The 18,460-nt window shown below is 38.4% G+C and overlaps 1 protein-coding gene across 3 annotated transcripts in view; it reads left to right on the forward strand.

Moving 5' to 3' along the window:
- plekho1 (pleckstrin homology domain containing O1) overlaps positions 1-17,812 on the forward strand; it is a 30,754-nt gene extending 12,942 nt beyond the window's left edge. Inside the window, exons 3-10 of one of the 3 annotated variants that reach the window (XM_015375002.1) lie at positions 1,638-1,778; positions 6,820-6,924; positions 7,003-7,104; positions 7,189-7,488; positions 9,655-9,752; positions 11,550-11,712; positions 11,798-11,910; positions 12,035-17,812. In XM_015375002.1, coding sequence (XP_015230488.1) covers positions 1,638-1,778; positions 6,820-6,924; positions 7,003-7,104; positions 7,189-7,488; positions 9,655-9,752; positions 11,550-11,712; positions 11,798-11,910; positions 12,035-12,827 — 1,815 coding nt within the window. In that variant the 3' untranslated portion in view covers positions 12,828-17,812. The remainder of the gene's footprint in view (positions 1-1,637; positions 1,779-6,819; positions 6,925-7,002; positions 7,105-7,188; positions 7,489-9,654; positions 9,753-11,549; positions 11,713-11,797; positions 11,911-12,034) is intronic. The other 2 variants (XM_015375004.1, XM_015375003.1) reach the window with 2 other exon arrangements.
- Positions 17,813-18,460: the final 648 nt, after the last annotated feature.

Below are 18,460 nucleotides of genomic sequence, written 5' to 3' on the forward strand. Positions count from 1 at the left end.
CCCACAGTCCAAAAACATGACTGTTAGGTTAATTGGCTTCTCTAAATTATCCTTAGGTGTGAATAGTTGTTTGTCTCTCTGTGCTGCCCTGCGATGGACTGGTGACCTGTCCAGGGTGTCACTGCCTCTCACCTGTAGACAGGCACCAGTCTCTCTATCCATGGATGAATGGATTTACTAAAAGTGTTTCTTTTTAGATTAATTAAAAAAGTAATTCATAGATTAATAGTTTACTAAAATAATCTATAGGTGCAGCCCTAGTTGAGTCACATCCTTGGAGAACTGCTGGACTCTCTGACAGTGGTGTGAGAAAGAAAGATGTTCTCCAAAATAAAAGCTGTTCTGGATTTTTTTTAGCATCCTTTCCATAATGTGCTGCACAGTCTCAGCAGTTGTTTCAGCTACAGGCTATGATTTCCACGCAGCACGACAGCAACACAGCAGATAGTTCCTGCCTATGGCTTTTTGGCGCTTCTGTCCTATAAATTACACTTGAATACTAGGGCAAGCAAATAGGCTTCATGCCCAACTCCACCTGGATTTCAGCCAGTTCCTTTATTTCCGGTCTTTGATTACCGGGCAGACTGATCCAGGTGTGTCTGGCCGTAGTCGTCAGGTTACTGAGGTCAGACGCTCCTGGATTAATTAATCTGTCAAGTAATGACAGACAGGAAACAAAGCAGCTGGTTGAATTTCTGGGGATAGGGGAGTTGAGCATATAGCTAAATGTTGCATAATACTCTGTAATGTTAGTTTTTTTATTTATGATTATTTTAGACTTATATTTTTCTTTATTTAGTTAGTGGGTTTTACTATTTTTCACTGCTCTTTTAATTCTTCTACCCTGTTACAAAGTGAATGAGGAACAGTAAAGAAAATGTATCTGATATTTGAAAAAAAAGTTGTTCTATTTTAGCCTTTTCTGATCCAAACACCTTTTTCTGTGTTTTTTTCTGACTTGCGGCTAAATACAAGGTAAACTTCTGGTTAATTTGTTTCAAAAACATTTCTTTACAGTTTTCTATTCAGTTTAGATTAGAGGAGGGCACAATTAATATTAGCTGTCAATAAATTCTCCCACCTGAGCTGCAGCTCCTCCAGAGTTACTATCTGCCTCTCATCAGCTTCTCTACTCATCATTTTCACTTTAAAATCATTAACTACCTTGTGCTGGTCTGACTTATTAGGTTTTATTGAGACACGTATTAAAAGTTGAGATTTTAATATGATTAGACATAATGTGCTTATTGTGTCCAAATCAGACTTTTTTTCTTATCTGGATTTACCTCCATTTATGCAAAGAGTGTTTTGTTTAAGCTATAATAAATTTCTTGTTTTATTTCTGTTTTTTTCTCGGATGTATAACATAATTTTGCTTGTTTTATTCTGAAACCATTTATGTCTTCTTCCTGTTCTGCAGTTATCACTCCTTCATAGTATATCTCACACTTTGATCTTTTTGAACATGGGCATTGTTGCGAGTTCCGGTGGATTTATTTATATTTTTAATATTTGTCTGTTTTCCACACTGTGCTTTATTGATGCTGTGTTTCTCATATGCAAGCAGAGAGCCTTGACTAAACCATTGAATTTTATGTAGTTGTAATGTATCCTAATCATTTTAAATTTTTTTGCAGGTTAAAGATGAGCGCAAAGCCCAGGAAGTGTTTGACCTGGCTGATTACGAACGCTCAGAGGAGCTGAGGAAGGCGAAGAGTCGGAGCAAGAAAAACCACAGTCGCTTCACATTGCTGCGCTGCAAGCAGCGAGGAAATACAGTGAGTCCCCCTGCCTCCCCCACCCCCGCCTGTTGCCAGTTTAAAGCCACCTTTGCCCCCAGAAGAGACCAGTGAAATATGACATTTATTTGCTGTACAGTGTAACGTGGCACTTCCTCTACTGCAGTTGTTAATGAGAAAAGTCAGTCAGCTGTATAATTAAGAAATGTATGGGACTCATTTTAAAAGCAAAACTGATATTTCTTTTCAGTTTGATTATTAATTGTAAGGATTACAGATATTTAAGTTTTTATGAAACTAAAGCGAGCTCATATGACCATTAAAAAATTATTATTATTATTGCCTAAACAATAATTGGAAATACTGCTCAGACCATCACTGGTAGCCTCAAAAAGAAGTTTTAACTTAAATGGGCGCTGTCTCCAAGAACAATAAGGGGAAGTTGAGTGGAAGGAAAAAAAAAATACTTGTAGAGGCAATGATGCATTTTTTTCTCTTTTCACTCGGGGTAGGGTGCATGTGTTAGGCTGAGTTAAACTCAAAAAACCAGGTCGTCTGCATGTTTTATCATGACACACAGTGCCGCTGACAGGGTGGCTCTGATTGGTCAAATCTACATCCGCTCTACACTATGCGTATTTCCTGTTTGTTACTTTACCGGCTTGTTTGTATGACCGCCATTGTGGAAAACAACTCGTGAAGATGGAACAGCTAGAAGAGCGAGGTGGACGAAAAAGCTGGAACCCTTTTTCCACCTGGATCCCCGCTCTTTTTCACCCTCATGTCCCTGCGTTGTCGCATAAAATTTGCCCCCACTTCCTCATCGCCTCAGCTGTATCTAGACCCACAGCTAGTTCCTGATTGTCCCTCTTGTGTTGTGGCGTGGAATAGCATAGCGCAGACCACGCTCCGATATTGGGCATTAATCAAAAATATCTGCGACAAGCTCACTGCGACACGCTGATGCGGGGAGTATAACCAGCCCAGTAGAGGTATGCATGGATGTTTGTTGGTGGAGCTGTAAGTGGGTGTTGGCATGTGTCTGAAGCTGAATGATTGTCTAGTGAATCTCACCTGGATCTGCTCGGGGTAATTTTCCTTTGTTTGATAGAGTTTAAAGCCAATTAAGTAGTGATGGTAGAGATGTCCCGATCCAGGTTTTTGCACTTCCGATCCGATACCGATATTGTTTTTGGACTTCCGATCCGATACCGATACTGGCCGATACCAGCCTATCCGAGCATGTATTTAAGTTCAAGTTAAAGTATTTAGCCTTAGTTGTAAGACTCATGATGAAAAGGGTTTTAGTACTCTTGATAACATCTAGCCAGCTAAATTAGGTGAGATTGAATAAAACACAATGCTTGGTAACAACAAACTTACCTGTTTATTAAGAGATAAACACAAACTGGACAAAATTACGAATAGCAATCTGAAATTGCACAGTGAACAGTAAAACCGTAAACAGTTAAAGGTGCAAGTATTACTGTAAGTTTTAATAAAAATGCAAAACAGGGGAACACTGGCGAAAAATAGTGGAATGGATCGTTTCAATCGGCGAAACTGGAAAATACGGGCCGGATTTTTTTTTAAAAACTGGATTGGCATGACATGCTTTGCCGATACGCATTTTTTTGCCAATATCGGCGTCCCGATCCGATACGTGGATCGGATCGGGACAAGCCTAAGTGATGGTGCGATGAAGCCTCATGAGGCATTGAACCGTTTGGGCTAATTGCTTCAACGATCCCCACAGTGCTTGAAGCTTCATGTGAACATGTCACGCGCCTCGCGGAAACGCCCCCTCCACTACTTAGTTTTACACATCTCTAAGCCTCTGCTCATCTCATAACATCACTACTATTAAATCTGCAAGTCTGTCTTGTACAGTGCTTCCCAGAAAAAGGGTACAATAAACATCCCTAACTGCCGTAAAGCTTTATGTCCTCCTTGGATTCAGCGTGTCGAACAGATCCCTGCTCTCCTCTCCATTACTAATTTTTGGATGAGAGTCACTTATGCTACTAGACTGACTATAACTAATTATGAATTATCATTAATTATCATGGCATCAGAAACCAGCACACACAGCTGTGTTCAATATATGAGCTAAAAATGCTGCAGTCCTTGATGCTGCATTAATTCACTCCTAACTGAATTGTCAGAAGCCTCTTATTGAGGCTACAGAGAGAAAGTGCTGTGGTTTAAAATCCAGTTTTTAAATTTTATTACCGTAACTTTTGAATAATATTTGAAAATCAAAGGTCTGTGAAAAGAAAGGATAGTTGATGTTTAGTGGGATATTGATGGTTTGAGACTTCATGTTATACTGGTGTGTGAATCTATGAGTTTGACTGAATCTACTAAAATAATTAAGTTTTTTTCAAGGAACCTTTAAGATGTTTGTTATGCTAAATATGTTGGACTCTTATTCTTTAGGTTTTTATGGTTTCCATTTTTACATCAAATCTTTGAATGTTCTGACATTAGTTATTAAAAGTTACAGCATTTACAGGTTTTAAACTGATTAAAGAAGCTTTTTCCTTTTCCCAGCTTGATGATGCTCTAAGAGTTAGGTAAAACCCAAATCCAGCCGAGCGTGATTCAGACCGGGGAGGAGGCTTACTGGTCGCCATGTACAAGCAGCAGTGCTTTAATCAATCTGTTTTAGCTGAGCCGTTTCTTCCGCTCAGATTATCTATTGAAAAGGCTTATGAGAGAAATCCAAGGGTTTACTTGGTCTTTGGCTTCTACCCCCTGAGGAGACACTGTCACGATTTTTTAAAGTTCCAGCTGATGAATAAATAAAACACATCAGTGCTTCTGATTTTAGTGTTATTTAGTGAGCAGAGGATCCTTTCTGACTCAGGATGGATGGGGATTATTTTTTATCCATCCATCCATCCATCCATCCATCCATCCATCCATCCATCCATCCATCCATCCATACAACCTACTTACAAGAAGAACTGGGAAATCTGAAACTGTTACAGGAAATTCTGTATATACATGTCTTAAATAAGCAAATAATATAATAATATAAATAAGCAAACAAATAGTATTTTACTGTTTACAAGGATTCCCAATATCCTGCTTGAATATTGATGTTGTTAAACTAAATGTTTTCAGGTTTGCCTTCTCAATTTTTTTTTTTTTGTATTTTAAGGCTGATCTTGTTGCTGTAAATATATTTTTTCTATCTCTGTCTACTATTTTCACTAGAGTTTCATATTATCTATTCTAAACAGAACAGCCCTCTGCACATAGAGACATATTTTATAAAATTAAATCAACTATTTAGAAGAAAAAATAGCTTGTTTCTCCAACATGTTTGCTTTACAGTAAAAGGGAACCATGGTTGTTGCCTTCTGGCGAGAGCCCATTTATCTTTTCTAAGTCGTTGGTCCAGATGTGAATACTCTGAACTCTTCCTACAGTGCGTCCTTTCCGTGTGTCCTTGTTCATGTCCCTCTGTCCGCTGCTCCTGGAGATTATTCCGCCCCTGCTGTCCAACGTGGCCTGATCATTGGTGGATTTCCCCCTGACTTCCGAGTTAGGATTGGTGGCTCTGAATGAAAAGAGCCCTCCCACATGGCCTGAACAGCTCTGATTGGCCAAGCTCTGGTGTTTTCTTTACCCTCTATAAGGATTTAATCTGCAGAATCCCATTAGAGTTACGGCAGAATAATCCCTGAAACACTTTCCCATGCCAGTCTTCCTGCTTACTCTTTCTTACAGTCGAGCAAATCTGAACTGAAGCAGAGAAAACGTGACTGAAACGGCTTTCTCATGTGGATTATATCCACTTCGCCTCACAGATGATTATTTTCGTAGGTTTTCTATCTGATGTGGGGCAAGTTTTTTGTCACAATGACAAAAAATGTAAAATATCCAGTTTTAGATTGTTTATCATAACAGAAATAACATGAACATATAGAGTTGTAAATGTTTAGAAACAGATTATTGGGATTAATGATGAACAAAGAAAAAACTACAGGTGTTTAGGGGCTCCACATAAAGCAGATGAAGTGTCCACCTTTCTGTTTAGGCAGCTATTTAAACGCCAGTCCTTCAACACTTTAAATCAGCTGTGTGATCTGCTTATATTTGTGCTTAATTTAAATCTAACTTATACAGGCAGTATAAGACAAGAACAACAGATTCTTCTTTAAATATTGCAGTCGAACGCTGTAGTTTGTACTGCTGATTTAATAATGCTCTCAGAAATTAGGACAATTGTTTGTTTGGATTCTGAAGTTGGTTTTGGTGAAAAATCTTAGAGATTACCTCTAAATTATGACATGAATGGAAGCATATTAAATAAAATTAATATTTCGATTTTTGTACCGATTAAGAAAAACAATGTATTCAATGGGAAATGGTTTTGAAATTCCTTTTGACAAAACTATACTTTACAGGCTTAACATTTGTCTTGTTATACAACTTTTTCAAGGCATGTCGTCTTTTTTTAAACTTAAATAATAAACATGTGTTTACCCAAGATAGAATTATGCGTATGCTTTCAAGCTGAACATAGAATAATATAAAGCCAACTTTTACTCATTCTTTTAGTTTCCAGAAAAAAAAAATAAGTGCAAAATAATGATTTTTATTTAGGATAAGGCATGCGTCAAATATTAACAGAATCAAAACCAAGATCTTAGAAAAACTAAAACAACAAAAAAACAGTATTACCCCTCTGTGATTTATTTCTTTTTTTATATCCAGATTACATCTACCAACTCAATCATTACGTCTAAGCATCATTGTGTTGACCTCAGTGGTGGGAAATGTAAATTGCTTTGAAAGACGATAGCAAACATCTGCTAGTGCAGTTTTCTACAAATAGCGATATCCACGTAATTAACCCTGAATGTGTCTTCTATGATTTTTAGTGTCCAGATGTTTAAGAAAATCCATATTTTGAATGTATTTAAACTTTTGTACCACTCAGATCATTCTGAATTCACTTTTAGTTAAACAACCATATTTCTCTTATATTTAATTGGGAAAAACAATTGTGAATACAGCCTGTAAATGTATTTCAGATCCAATTTAATGGCTTGTTTTCTTTTTGCAGGTTCCTAATCTGGTGTTTTTGGCTGTGAGTCCGGAGGAGAAGGAGTCCTGGATCAACACCTTCAATGTGGCCATAATCAAGGCCAAGAACAGAGTTTTAGATGAGGTGTGATTTGGTTCGTTTGCAGGTTAATAAAGGTTTGAGGTTTGAGAAAAATGTAAGTCATTTCTAATGTGCCTTCAGGTGACGATTGAGGAGGACAGCGCTCTGGATCATCTCACCAGAGACCGAGCGAAGATTCCTCACAGCCGCCGTCTGCCCACCAGAGGACACCTCATGGCCGTGGTATAAAGGATCCTGTTTTCCTCCTTCCTGTTCTTCTGAATTAAGAGCTGGCTTCATGGGGTTTTCTCTCATACTTCACCGCAGGCCTCCACCTCCTCCCACGGCATGCTGACCCTCGACCTCGTCGCAGAGGAGGACGGGTTCTGTCTCGACTACGACGACGACGAATCCTGGGAGGACAGCTTCCGGGTCGACCTGCAGAAAGAGGGCTCTGGAGGAGGGCTGGGGGGCCGTCAACGGGCGGGGACTGATGTTTCAAAGCTGCGGGTGACTTCCAAAGAGCCCAAGGTGAAAACAGGAAGCCTACCTAGAGGCAGCGAGCGCTCCTGGGGTAAACACGCCCACATGGAGGCCTCCAAAGTCCACAAGAACCAGCAACTCCAGGTGAGACACTTCTAAGATAGTGTTGCTTGAAATCTGATATAAAAAACAAATAATATTTCCTGATACTTTTCTGTTTGCAGCAGCCTCCACATCCGGCCGTATGTTTTAGATTGTTTTCCTGTAAAGTTACCATCTGATGACCAAATTTTGTAATTATAAATAAAGCCACCAGTAGATACAGATACATAGATATGCTAGGGATGTCCATTTTCAATACCGTCGCTGTATTGACCTGATACCATATCAGCACGAATCATACGCACCTTTATCACTTAGTGTGGACTATTAAAAAGGCTTTATAAACAAAAGATCTGAGAACAAGTGACCCATGTATTATTAACTAATGGGACAAATCAACCTTTAACAGAAACAGTTTCTATTAGGGCTGGGTAAAAAAATGGATTTAATCGATTTTGGATCGATTCCTTTACATTTTTGCAAAATCGATGTGTAGGGAATGAGATCGATTCGTTTTATAGTGACATAAGCAGACGTGTGCAAATGCCGACCCTAGTAACACACCGCTCAGCAAGCTGTCCCAACTGAATTCTGATGTCTGGAACCATTTTGGATTTAAAACAACTAAAGATAATGTGCTGGATATGTGACATTATAGTGACTTCCCACTGCATTGATAATGAGTGGCACCTCACATCTCGTGCTACAGACCACCAAGATGACTTCTAGCTAGACAGCTGCAACTATAGCCAATAGGTGGACTGAAGACATTAACGAATGGGGGCTGACCAGCAAACACCCTGTAGTTGTACAGAAAACACTGCAAATATGGTTTGTGTAGCGAAGATTATGCAGCTCATGCGAGTGAGGTTTAACTTTTTCACTTTTCACAAACAAGTTTGCATTTTTGAGACAGTTTTGTTCACATCTCAGGTTTAAACTATCTGATTTACAAGTTTGCACTTTGTGTTTATTGTGACAGGAAAAAATAAAATACATGAGTATTTTAAAACACATTTGAAACAATTTCATTATTGTAAAAACGGATCAAATCGAAATTAATCGATTTGGAAATGTATTAATCAAAATCGAATTGATTCAGGACTTTGGCCAAAATACCCAGCCCTAGTTTCTGTTAGCTTCTATTAGATTTTATCTAATATTCTTGAGATGACATGATTTGACAACATCCTTTTTCTATCCATTGTTAATGTTTTGTGCCTTGAAGTGACCTGTCCAGGGTGGTTAATGCCAAAATATTCATTGACTTTAAAAAAAATAATTAAAAAAACCTGCTCTGGTCAGTTTCTAGCCAACAGATTTTTTTTCTCTTAATCTTCTTTTAAATAAAAAAAGTTACTGAATCACAGCATTTATAAAAATCAATGAGGCTTCCAACATCACAGATCCTCCAACGTGCCTAACAGTGGGCTGGAGAGTCTTTTCCAAATATTCATCCTTTGTTTCTTGTCAAATTCACCTGCAGAGGTTGCTGCTATCTAGATCAGTGACTAAAGCATCCAGCTAAAATCCCAGTAGGATTTAACAAAATTAACATCTTCAAATTTATTATGTTCATTCTTTTATTTGTTTTTTGTTTTTTTCCTCTGTGCCTTATGAACAAACAGTTGGAATGTAGAGTAGTTTAAATCAGTAGCTAATAGATATTTCCTTCTCTGGTTGGCTTAGATATCTTGTTCTCTTGTCTGTCCCATTTTGAAAGGATGAGTAAAAGAAATTTGATTGACCTAAATAAACTAAATTGATTTATTCATTACGAGAGGTTAGGGGGACCAATAACTGTGCCTTCGATGGTTCTGTTAAAAACAGTATTTTAGCATTTTCTCTATGAATTGATTTCCTCAACGGTTAGAAATAGCTGTTCAGTACGTTTATGATGCAGCTGCAGTAAATTAGAGATTTGTTTTAGGGCTTTGTGCACTGAATGTTGGAAAGCCTTTTAGGCAACCTGGAAACTTTTTTCTAATTCTGAATCAGAACCAGAGCTGATTCATCCTGAGTTGCTCCATTTGTTGGTTTATAAAGTGTAAAAAGTAATATTGTGCTTTTATGTCATTTTCTCTGTAACCAAAATTCATGTCCTTCTCCAATCCTCGTGTGCAACATTAAAACTGTGTTTCATTCATCTTCTAAACCAGACACTGTAGCATCTTTAAACAGAAACGTTTGTCATTTCCCCCCTTTTAGGTCCTTCAGGCGCAGTCTCGAACGCCCCAGCCAGGGAAAAGGTTCAGCATGCAGGGTCGGAGTCGTTGCGCCTCCATGGATGAAGTCCTCTCCTCCAGGTGCATCGACACAGACGAGAAATCCATATAATCTGACTGGAAAATGATGATTTATCATCTTTACTCTGCTATCTGAATGTGGAAGTGTACTGGAACACCCATCCTTGCATTTCCATTTGGTCCACCTTTATGGTCCTCCAGAGCAGAACTTCCCAAACGTTTTAGCCTATGATAACGGCTTGAGTGACTCATAACCCCTTTAAAATACATATAATCATTTTACTTTAAATCAGCATAAAGTGAAACTTAAAGTTATATTCAATTTAATTTATTTCAGAAACATTTATTTATTTTATTTCATCGTTTAAAAGGTATATTTAATAATTTAATAGGAAACTTAATTATTTACTAACCTATTAAATAAGTAAACGGTACATTTTATTATTTATAGCATGTTATTAATTTAATTTTGTCCCTTTTTACCCTCGATACCCCTTTGGGGTCACATCACAATGATTCCTAAAAAAAAAAAAAAGCATCAATTCCCCACCTGGTGTCTCCGGACCCCCTGGGGAGCGTCCGCATCCCCCACTCTGGGAACCCCTGGTCTGGAGGTTTTCTAAATCAGCCTTATCTGCACTAATGATGAATATTTAATCTGTCATAGAGGAAATTAGTGATTGTAAATCAAATTTAAGGATTTTTAAACAAGCACAATTTAAGAGTTTTTCAGATTTTCAAAATTTGAAGCAAATATATGAGAAAATATGAGAATCTAATCTGGAACTGGTAGTTCACCAGAGTAGAAAGCTTTACATCATGGAGCATCAAAGCCTGCCATTGATTTCTAATACGATCCTTGTTCCTGCTGTTGACTTTGGCCTCGTTTTGTTTGTAAATAGAAAGGGAACTGCTTTCCCCTCCTTCCTTATTTGAATCCTAACTGAGTCCCTTCTGTTTGGAGTTTGCATATTATAGTTTGCATTTGTTAGGATTGTCAGCAGTTATTCCAGTTTACTTTTGAGAGTCCAGCACCAAACGTTTGATTAGTTAGAGACTATAAAGTCTTTGTAGGTGAGCTTGTGCTTTGGCTTACCCTGCATGTTTTCTTTTTTCTCTTCCAGATAAAGATGCATATTATACATTATACTTACTATTGATTTAAGTCTGTTATTCTTCAGATTACTGGAGAAATCTCTGGCAAAATAAGAACACAGGAGAAAAATAGTACAAAAATATATTAATCCTTGATAAAATATTAAAACATTCAAGAAGCAACTTTTGTAGCATTTTCTGCTTTAAGTTGTAAGTCTTTTGTCATGTTTCTACCTTCTTTATACATGTAGACGCCTACATTTCTGTCCATTTTCTTGCTAAATAGCTCAGACTCAGTCTGATTGGTTCAAAGAGCTTCTCAAAAATGGATTTTGGATTTGTCCATTTTGAAGCGTGGATGAGCATTGATCGAAACAATATTTGGTGTTTCACATATTTTCTGTCCTTGCTCCTTGTGGAAAAAACATCCTGACTTTTTTTGATTGTGGCTTAAAGTTCAGATTTATTTTTGAGAAGATTCTTCCCCCTTTTAGCTGTAGCTCCTCTATCTGAGTAATGCTGCCTTTCTTTATCAGCCTAAATGTGAAACATAGAAATAGACCCTTTTTTTCTTTCTTCATACCTCTGCATTATCATCGAATAAAATTCTGATAAAATAAACAAAAAAGGAAACTGATTGACCTCTGAGCTCACAGCCTCTGATATGTTTTTGATTTAATAAATTTTCACTGATACTATTGAGCTCTCAGAGCTTTGAAAATGAAAGAAACACACTAATACTCCGGTAAACTTTCTTTCCAGACCGGCGATGATTCGGTCAGAGTTTCGTTCGGCTCTTCGTCGCTGTCCAACCGAAGAGGAGGCAGGCAGCGGGACCTCCATCCAGCCCGTCGGCCAGCTGCAGAGCCTCATCGCTCAGAGGATGCAGAGAGCCCAGGAGCTGCTGGAGGAAATGAGGCTGCAGGTCTGACGTCCTCAGAAACATCTGTAAACTAGATAACTCGGATTGTAAATTGTGAAATGGTGACTGGGAATGTTGCTGCTTATAGGAGCTACAGAAGGCCAAAGCTGAGCGAGAACGAGGAAGCAGCTCAACTCACATGAAGGGCATCAACTCCCCTCGACTTCACCACCTCAGGGGTTCAGATTCCCCCCATTCCAGGTTGGTTTCATCAGATTTTATTAACATAAAGTTGAAGTTTTTGCAGGAGCTTTGAGATCTCTGACAGGGTGGAAGGAGAATGCTCTGCAAAGATCAGTGTTTGATGTCTCTTTCTCGTCCACAGCAGGTCATCGGGGTCTCCGAGGAGCAGGAGCAGCGACTCGCCTCGTCTCCGGGGAAAAGATTCACCTCGTCTGAGGGGAAGAGAGTCTCCCCGATCCAAAGCTAAGAAGAACCGCTCCAAAGCCACTGACTCGCCTCGCTCCAGAGGATCTCAGTCTCCTGCAGCTAAAGCTGGCGACTCTCCTCGCCTGAAAGATTCTCCTCATCTGAGCCGCTCTCCTCAAACAAAGAGCTCTGACACAACAAAGCTCAAAGGTCCATTGGGGGCCAGCTCCACCAGAAAAGACGGTTCTCCTCCACAGAAGACTCCTGAAACTCCTCCGTGCTTGAATAGATCCAACTCCTGTCAGGTGAAAGGAAGCGATTCGCTGCAGGGCAGCGAAACTGACTCCCCCCTAGACAGCATCAAGGAGACTCGCCAAACTCAAAACTCCCCAGCTCTGTCCAGATCCTTCGATTCCTCGCTGCCCAAAACCCCAGACAAGCATCGCCTGTCTCCTCCTCCTCCTCTCGTACCTCTCGAGGAGGACATGGAGGTGGAGCGACGGCGCGCTGAGGCCGAGCGGCTCCTGGAGGAAGCTGTGTCGTCCTGGAAGGAGGCGCAGGAGGTCCTGCAGGAAGTGAAGGAGCTGCAGAGCCAGACGCTGAGGCGGCAGAGAAGGAGGACCTATGAGAAGATGACAACATCAGGTGCAGCAGCTTCACAGCCTGCAGCAACCGCAGCTGCGGACGAGGACGATACTCCTGCCTCCCCGACATCACCGGAGGACGACGATGAATCTGAGACACCCTGAAGAGCACGAACAGGTCCTCACGCTGGCATATATTTTCTTCTTTTTTCAAGGCAGCGTTACTCTGCATGCTTATGCACAAAAACCAACGTTTACACAATTTCTACATTTTTGATCCTATTTCTGGTAAGATTTGCTAATTTTTATTAATCAGGGCAATGGGATACATGTGATGACACATTTGGATAACTTCAAAAACCAGGGATATATTTAATTCCCGGAGATTTCAGGACTTCCATATTGCTGAGCGCTCCACGCTGCCACCAGGCAGAAACCCACTCTGCTGTCAGGGGTTCACCGTCTGTGGCAGGAGCTTCACATTTAACTTCAATCAACGCAGCTTTAATGGAGAGGAGCTCCCCTTCACCTTCTCTAGCGATGCTGTACGCTTTTCCTTTGATTCTTTGTGCAGAAAACAAGGAAAAATCTTCCAACCAAGATGTCAAAACTTTTTGTGAAAAAGTCAATGAAGAGCACAAAATGACATTTTTTTTTTAAAAAGAAACAAAATATTGACTTCAGATTTCTGCACTGAATTAACCAGCTTGTTTGCTGAAACATCTCTGAGTTTAGCTTGTAGCATGTCTGGTAAACTGCTGGACACGGTTTAGTTTGTAGCTTCATGAAGAATTAATCTGCTTCACTTTCCTTCCAAATTTGTATCAGTTTTTTTTATACAATCGCAGTCTTTTCAAGCTAACGCCAAAATCAGGGAGTTTAAGTTAAAAAGATGAGCAAAAAATAAATAAAAATGGAAGCAATAATTTATTATTTTGTTGTATGTAATTGTAGGCGGAAACAAAGCCTCACACCAGCTCAGATATGACAAACTCTGCACTATGAACTGAACTTTTTACAACAACATCACTGCATCCAATTTGTTTGGTTAAAGCTGTTTATTTGTTTGGTTAAAAACTGAAATCAGATTTGTTTTTTTACACAGATGCTGAATACTTTAAGGTCAAGTTTTCATCAAAGACCTCATAGAAACTTTTATATATTCTAAAGGATTGATTTGTATCTTTAAACCCATCAAAATATGCTTCAAAGATATGATCCATCATATAAAAGATCATCAGATTTGAATATGAAAGATAAACTAATTGAGTCAAAATGTTTTTTTTTTTAAACACTGATTTAATTTATTAAGGGGACAAAATATCCAAGCTAATCTGGCTGTGTGTGAAAACGTATCTGCTCCACCATTGCGGTGGAAATCTTGACATTTCTATTTTGATAAATTGCTTTAATTCAGGCCCATTGAAAGACAGTCCAGCATAAATGACTGTTTTTGTTTCATTTCACAAAATCTTAGTCAGATTTAGGCTTAAACTAATTTTGGAACCCTCGTGCCGTTCAGAGGCAGGCTTTCTGGTGTTTCTCACTGTTTGAGGTCACAAACTAATGGCTGGACTTTTTCCTTAAGGATTCACTGGTTTAGAGCTTCCATTAATTACAGCAAATTGGTCCCTAAGAACTAAAAAAAAGCCCCACACCATCATAGACAGTTTATTATTTTTTTTTATGATGAGGCAGTTTATGTTGCTTTTGTTTATACATCAACATTAATTGTTTCTATAATCTCGGATGACAGAGATGTTTCATGGTAAATATGGGGTAGGCCCTTGTGTTCTGTTTGGTTAGCAGTGGTTCTAGTTTTTTATTAAACTATAAAATGATCTGAAACGAGTTAGATCTGGAACGCTTTAGCCGTTACATCCTGGAGGAGTCATCAATGACCTTTTGGTGTCATTTTGCCTGTCACCCTGGGGGATGTTCACTATTGTTATTTTTGAATACTTGAATAGGCTGAATCCCAAACCACCCCCTAAGCACTACCCCTTAACTATTAATTATTAGTGTCACTCGCAATAAAATCACACAGCTGTGGAAGGCGCATGGATTGTACGTGGGGGGTATAAACATGAATGGGTCGGCCTCTTCCCTCCAATGGAAAGGGTAAGCAGTCGTTCCTATGGCAACACAGTGATGCCGCATGTGCGTGGCTGTAGCTCTGTGGCGCAGGTTAACATACTGTAACATCAGAGATTTGCCGGTTTTTTAAGAATAAATCTGTCCAGTAAAACAATGTGAAGATGCAGCAAATGAGTGAATCTTACATTTGAATTCACGTTTTTCCTCCGCCACTAGTTCGCCATTTCGCCCACTGCCAAATTCCTGCGAGCCTGCACTGATGTACTCGCTATTTAAGGACTGAACTGCCCACTTGCGCTACCCACTACGTGGTTTGGGACCATCCTTAACGCGGCAGACCCTCTGGTTAGTGTTTAGGGGCCAGTTTTCCTGTGGTTCACTGCAATCCCAGACCCTCAGACAGGCTCTGTAGATCCCATTCCAAGCTAATGTCTGCAACTTTTTTCTCTCATCATATATCTTTCAGCCTTCTTCATGTCATCACACTGGTTCTGTTCGATCAGTCTTGATTGTACAGACGTCTTTATGTATCTTGTAACTGAACTTAACAAAGGAGAAGGTACATTGTCCTAACAGTCCTAGGTAGCTTTGGCTAACATTTTCCCCTTAATATATAGAAATAATCCTTTCGAAATTTGTTTAAGGATCTGAAAAAATTAAGTGAAACAAAGACAGAAAAAAGCGGCATTTTCACATCACCATACATCTGACCCTACTGATTTAAATACACAAAACATTCAAAGCATTGCTGTGTTCCAAGTATGATGGATACTGTGTTTAAACATGCATGATTACATCTTAGACAGCGGTAATTTGTTGCAGCTGGTGAGATACATCCTTCATTGAAACGTATGACAAAATGAACGGTGTTGCAGCTGAGGAGGGCTGGGACAAATCTGACATTCATGGCTGGATAAACGTGCTTCACATATGACCTATTAAATTACCGAATTAACAGAAAGTTGAAATATACAAAGATAAGCTTCTAATAAAACTCATCCTGTTTTTTCTTTTATCGGCACTGATATCATCCATATAATGAGGTGCTTCCTGCTTAAGTGGGTGTGATTAAAAACACTCATTTAAAATCCTGTTTTAAAAAATGATGCAATTCATTCATGTTTTAAATAGATTTTTTAATTTATTTCTTGTGCTCTAAACTATGATTGTATTTGCCTTTTAACAGCTAATGTTTTCATCACTCTTGTAAGACGTACTAACATTGTAGCTTGCTTGTTCTTGTTTGACAAAGAAAGAATAATAACCCATAAAGGTCCCTTAAGTTAGACATAGTGCCATCTATTGGCTATAACGGGTTATTGCAACATATGCAACACCTATTTGGTTCCTACTGAGCTGTTAAATAGCATTAAAATGCTAACAAGATGCTAAGCTTTACCATATACATATAGACACATTAAACTGTATCAGGATCCTCTGATTATGCAATTCTAAACTACAAAAACAAACTATTCTTAGCTATTATTTTGCATATGGGCTTGAAAGGTTTTTTAAATGTTTCACAGTGGATCTTCGAGTACTTTTTTTTTGCATCAGAGGTAAAACTGTGGTGATGGTTTTCACCTTTTGTCTAAATATTTCTATTGCATTTAAAGACCCAATTACGTTCATTTTGTGCAATTTTTATAAACTTTTAAAGAAATAGAGGCCTTTGCAATTTGATAATTATAATTATATTTCAGTTTTTTTCTGAAAAATCTTTGGTCCATACTGCTTTTTTTAATCTTTTTTTTTTTAAATCTACATGAAAACTCTTAATAGAACCAAAAATACTGTAGTAGCTACTCCAGGCCTGCGTGGGGAGCTGTGATACGCCACAGGAACCCCCCAAAACAGAGAAGACGTAGCCCTGAGGCTAAAAGTACGGCTATGACATCATAATAAACAAAACTACATTAGTTATATCTTTGTTATAATCCATAGAAGATCTCAGATGCTTCATATTTTAATCTGTTTCTGAAAAATATTGCTTTAAAGTGCATCTCACAGACCCAAAAGTATAAAAAGAACTGCTTCATATTCAGCTTATAGGCTAAAGGGATTTCACCAGAAGCAGAGAATACAACTATTTACCATTACTTACATATTTAGTACTTGAAAATGTCAGTTTTCACTGTGGGGACATAAAGGATGTTGAGAGCTGCTAATGTTCTGTTAAGGTTTAATACCTTTGTAAAAAGTCACATTTTGTAATATAAACTTTCTTATTTTAGTTTGCCAGTGTTGCAATGTTTGATAAGTTTTTACTCTCCAGTTTGTGGGTTTTTGCACATTTGTCATAAATACTGAGAGCATGAATAAGAGCACCGGCGCTGACAGAGCTAAATCACATTATGGTTTGTTTGTACTGTGAGTGATAATGTCGAGAGGATGTGATGCAAATATATTAATTTGTAAATGATCTATCTGTTTAAGCACATTTTGAAAAAAAAAAAGCATTTCTAGTCAGAATCCAATGCTGTGATAACCGTTTCTGTAAAAATTATGAGTTATTGCATTTTGTTTGCTGACTTTACTTGACTTTAGATGTATTGTTGTTGTTTTTTTTGTGCATCGTTGGGGAAACCAAAACAAAACACTGCAGGTTTTCTATGTGAATCCTTTACAATATGGAGGAACTAAAGAGTCACTAAAAAAAATAAAACCAGCCATTTCAAATATTATTTAAAACATGCAATTTGAAATCCAATATCAAGAGTTTTCTAATTGAACAGTTTAAATTAAATTATTAAAGAGTTTATACATGTTTTTTTCAAATACTATTTCTAAATAGAGATTTAAAAACTAAAAATAAAGGGGACATAGAATGATTCTATAGGGTATTTGGTCCTTAAGGTCTGCATGTGGGTCACATTGGTTGGGCTGAAAATGGCATATTTGCTTTTCTATGAGCCCAAAAGCAAGCCTGATTAAAAGCCCTAGAATAAAACGACAGGTTGTCTTCCTTTTATGGTATGCTCATGAATATTTAGATGAGCTGTGCGCTGATTGGTTGGTTTACAACAAGAGAAGCTGCTGAGCAAAGATGCATCATAGCAACAAGCACTCACTCAAGCACTGGGTGGCCAGACGTCCTCTTTTTCCCAGACATGTCGACCAAAATTGTCCGGGATTTTGGTCGACTACAGTGAAGTAGAACCGAGTTGTCAGCTCCGGGGCTGGTCCGGGAACCCCGGCGGACAGGGGGAGGGAGCCTGGCTCCGGACCAGCACCGGAACTGATGGCTCAGTTCGAATGCCTTTTGGAAATTGGGTTTGAAAATACATTTCAAATTGCAGTATTCAATAATGGATCAAACTACATGATCTAAATATTAAATTTGAAATGGCTGGTTTTCTTTTTCAGTGACTCTCTAGGTCTTCCATACTGCAACCCACATTTAATGCAAATGCTAATAAGCTTAACTGCTGGAGACTCAAAGCAAGTTGATATGTCTCACCTTATCAGATGATTTTTATTTTTATTTTTTTGGATAAAAGACATTAGACTGATACTAGATGTGGATGTTGGTGTAAGTGTGTATCTTCCCATTAATTTGTATTCATTTACACAAATCCCGATCCCCAAAGGCTACAGAAGTTGCTGAATGAAATAAAAAAAAAAGACTGACATTTATTTAAATTGTGTCAAATTTAACTCCAGACTTTGAAAAGTCATGTTATGTTTTTATTGTGTTAAAA

This window comes from Cyprinodon variegatus, unplaced genomic scaffold, assembly GCF_000732505.1.
Source record: "Cyprinodon variegatus isolate N-32 unplaced genomic scaffold, C_variegatus-1.0 Scaffold112, whole genome shotgun sequence".
Classification (NCBI taxonomy): Eukaryota; Metazoa; Chordata; class Actinopteri; order Cyprinodontiformes; family Cyprinodontidae; genus Cyprinodon; species Cyprinodon variegatus.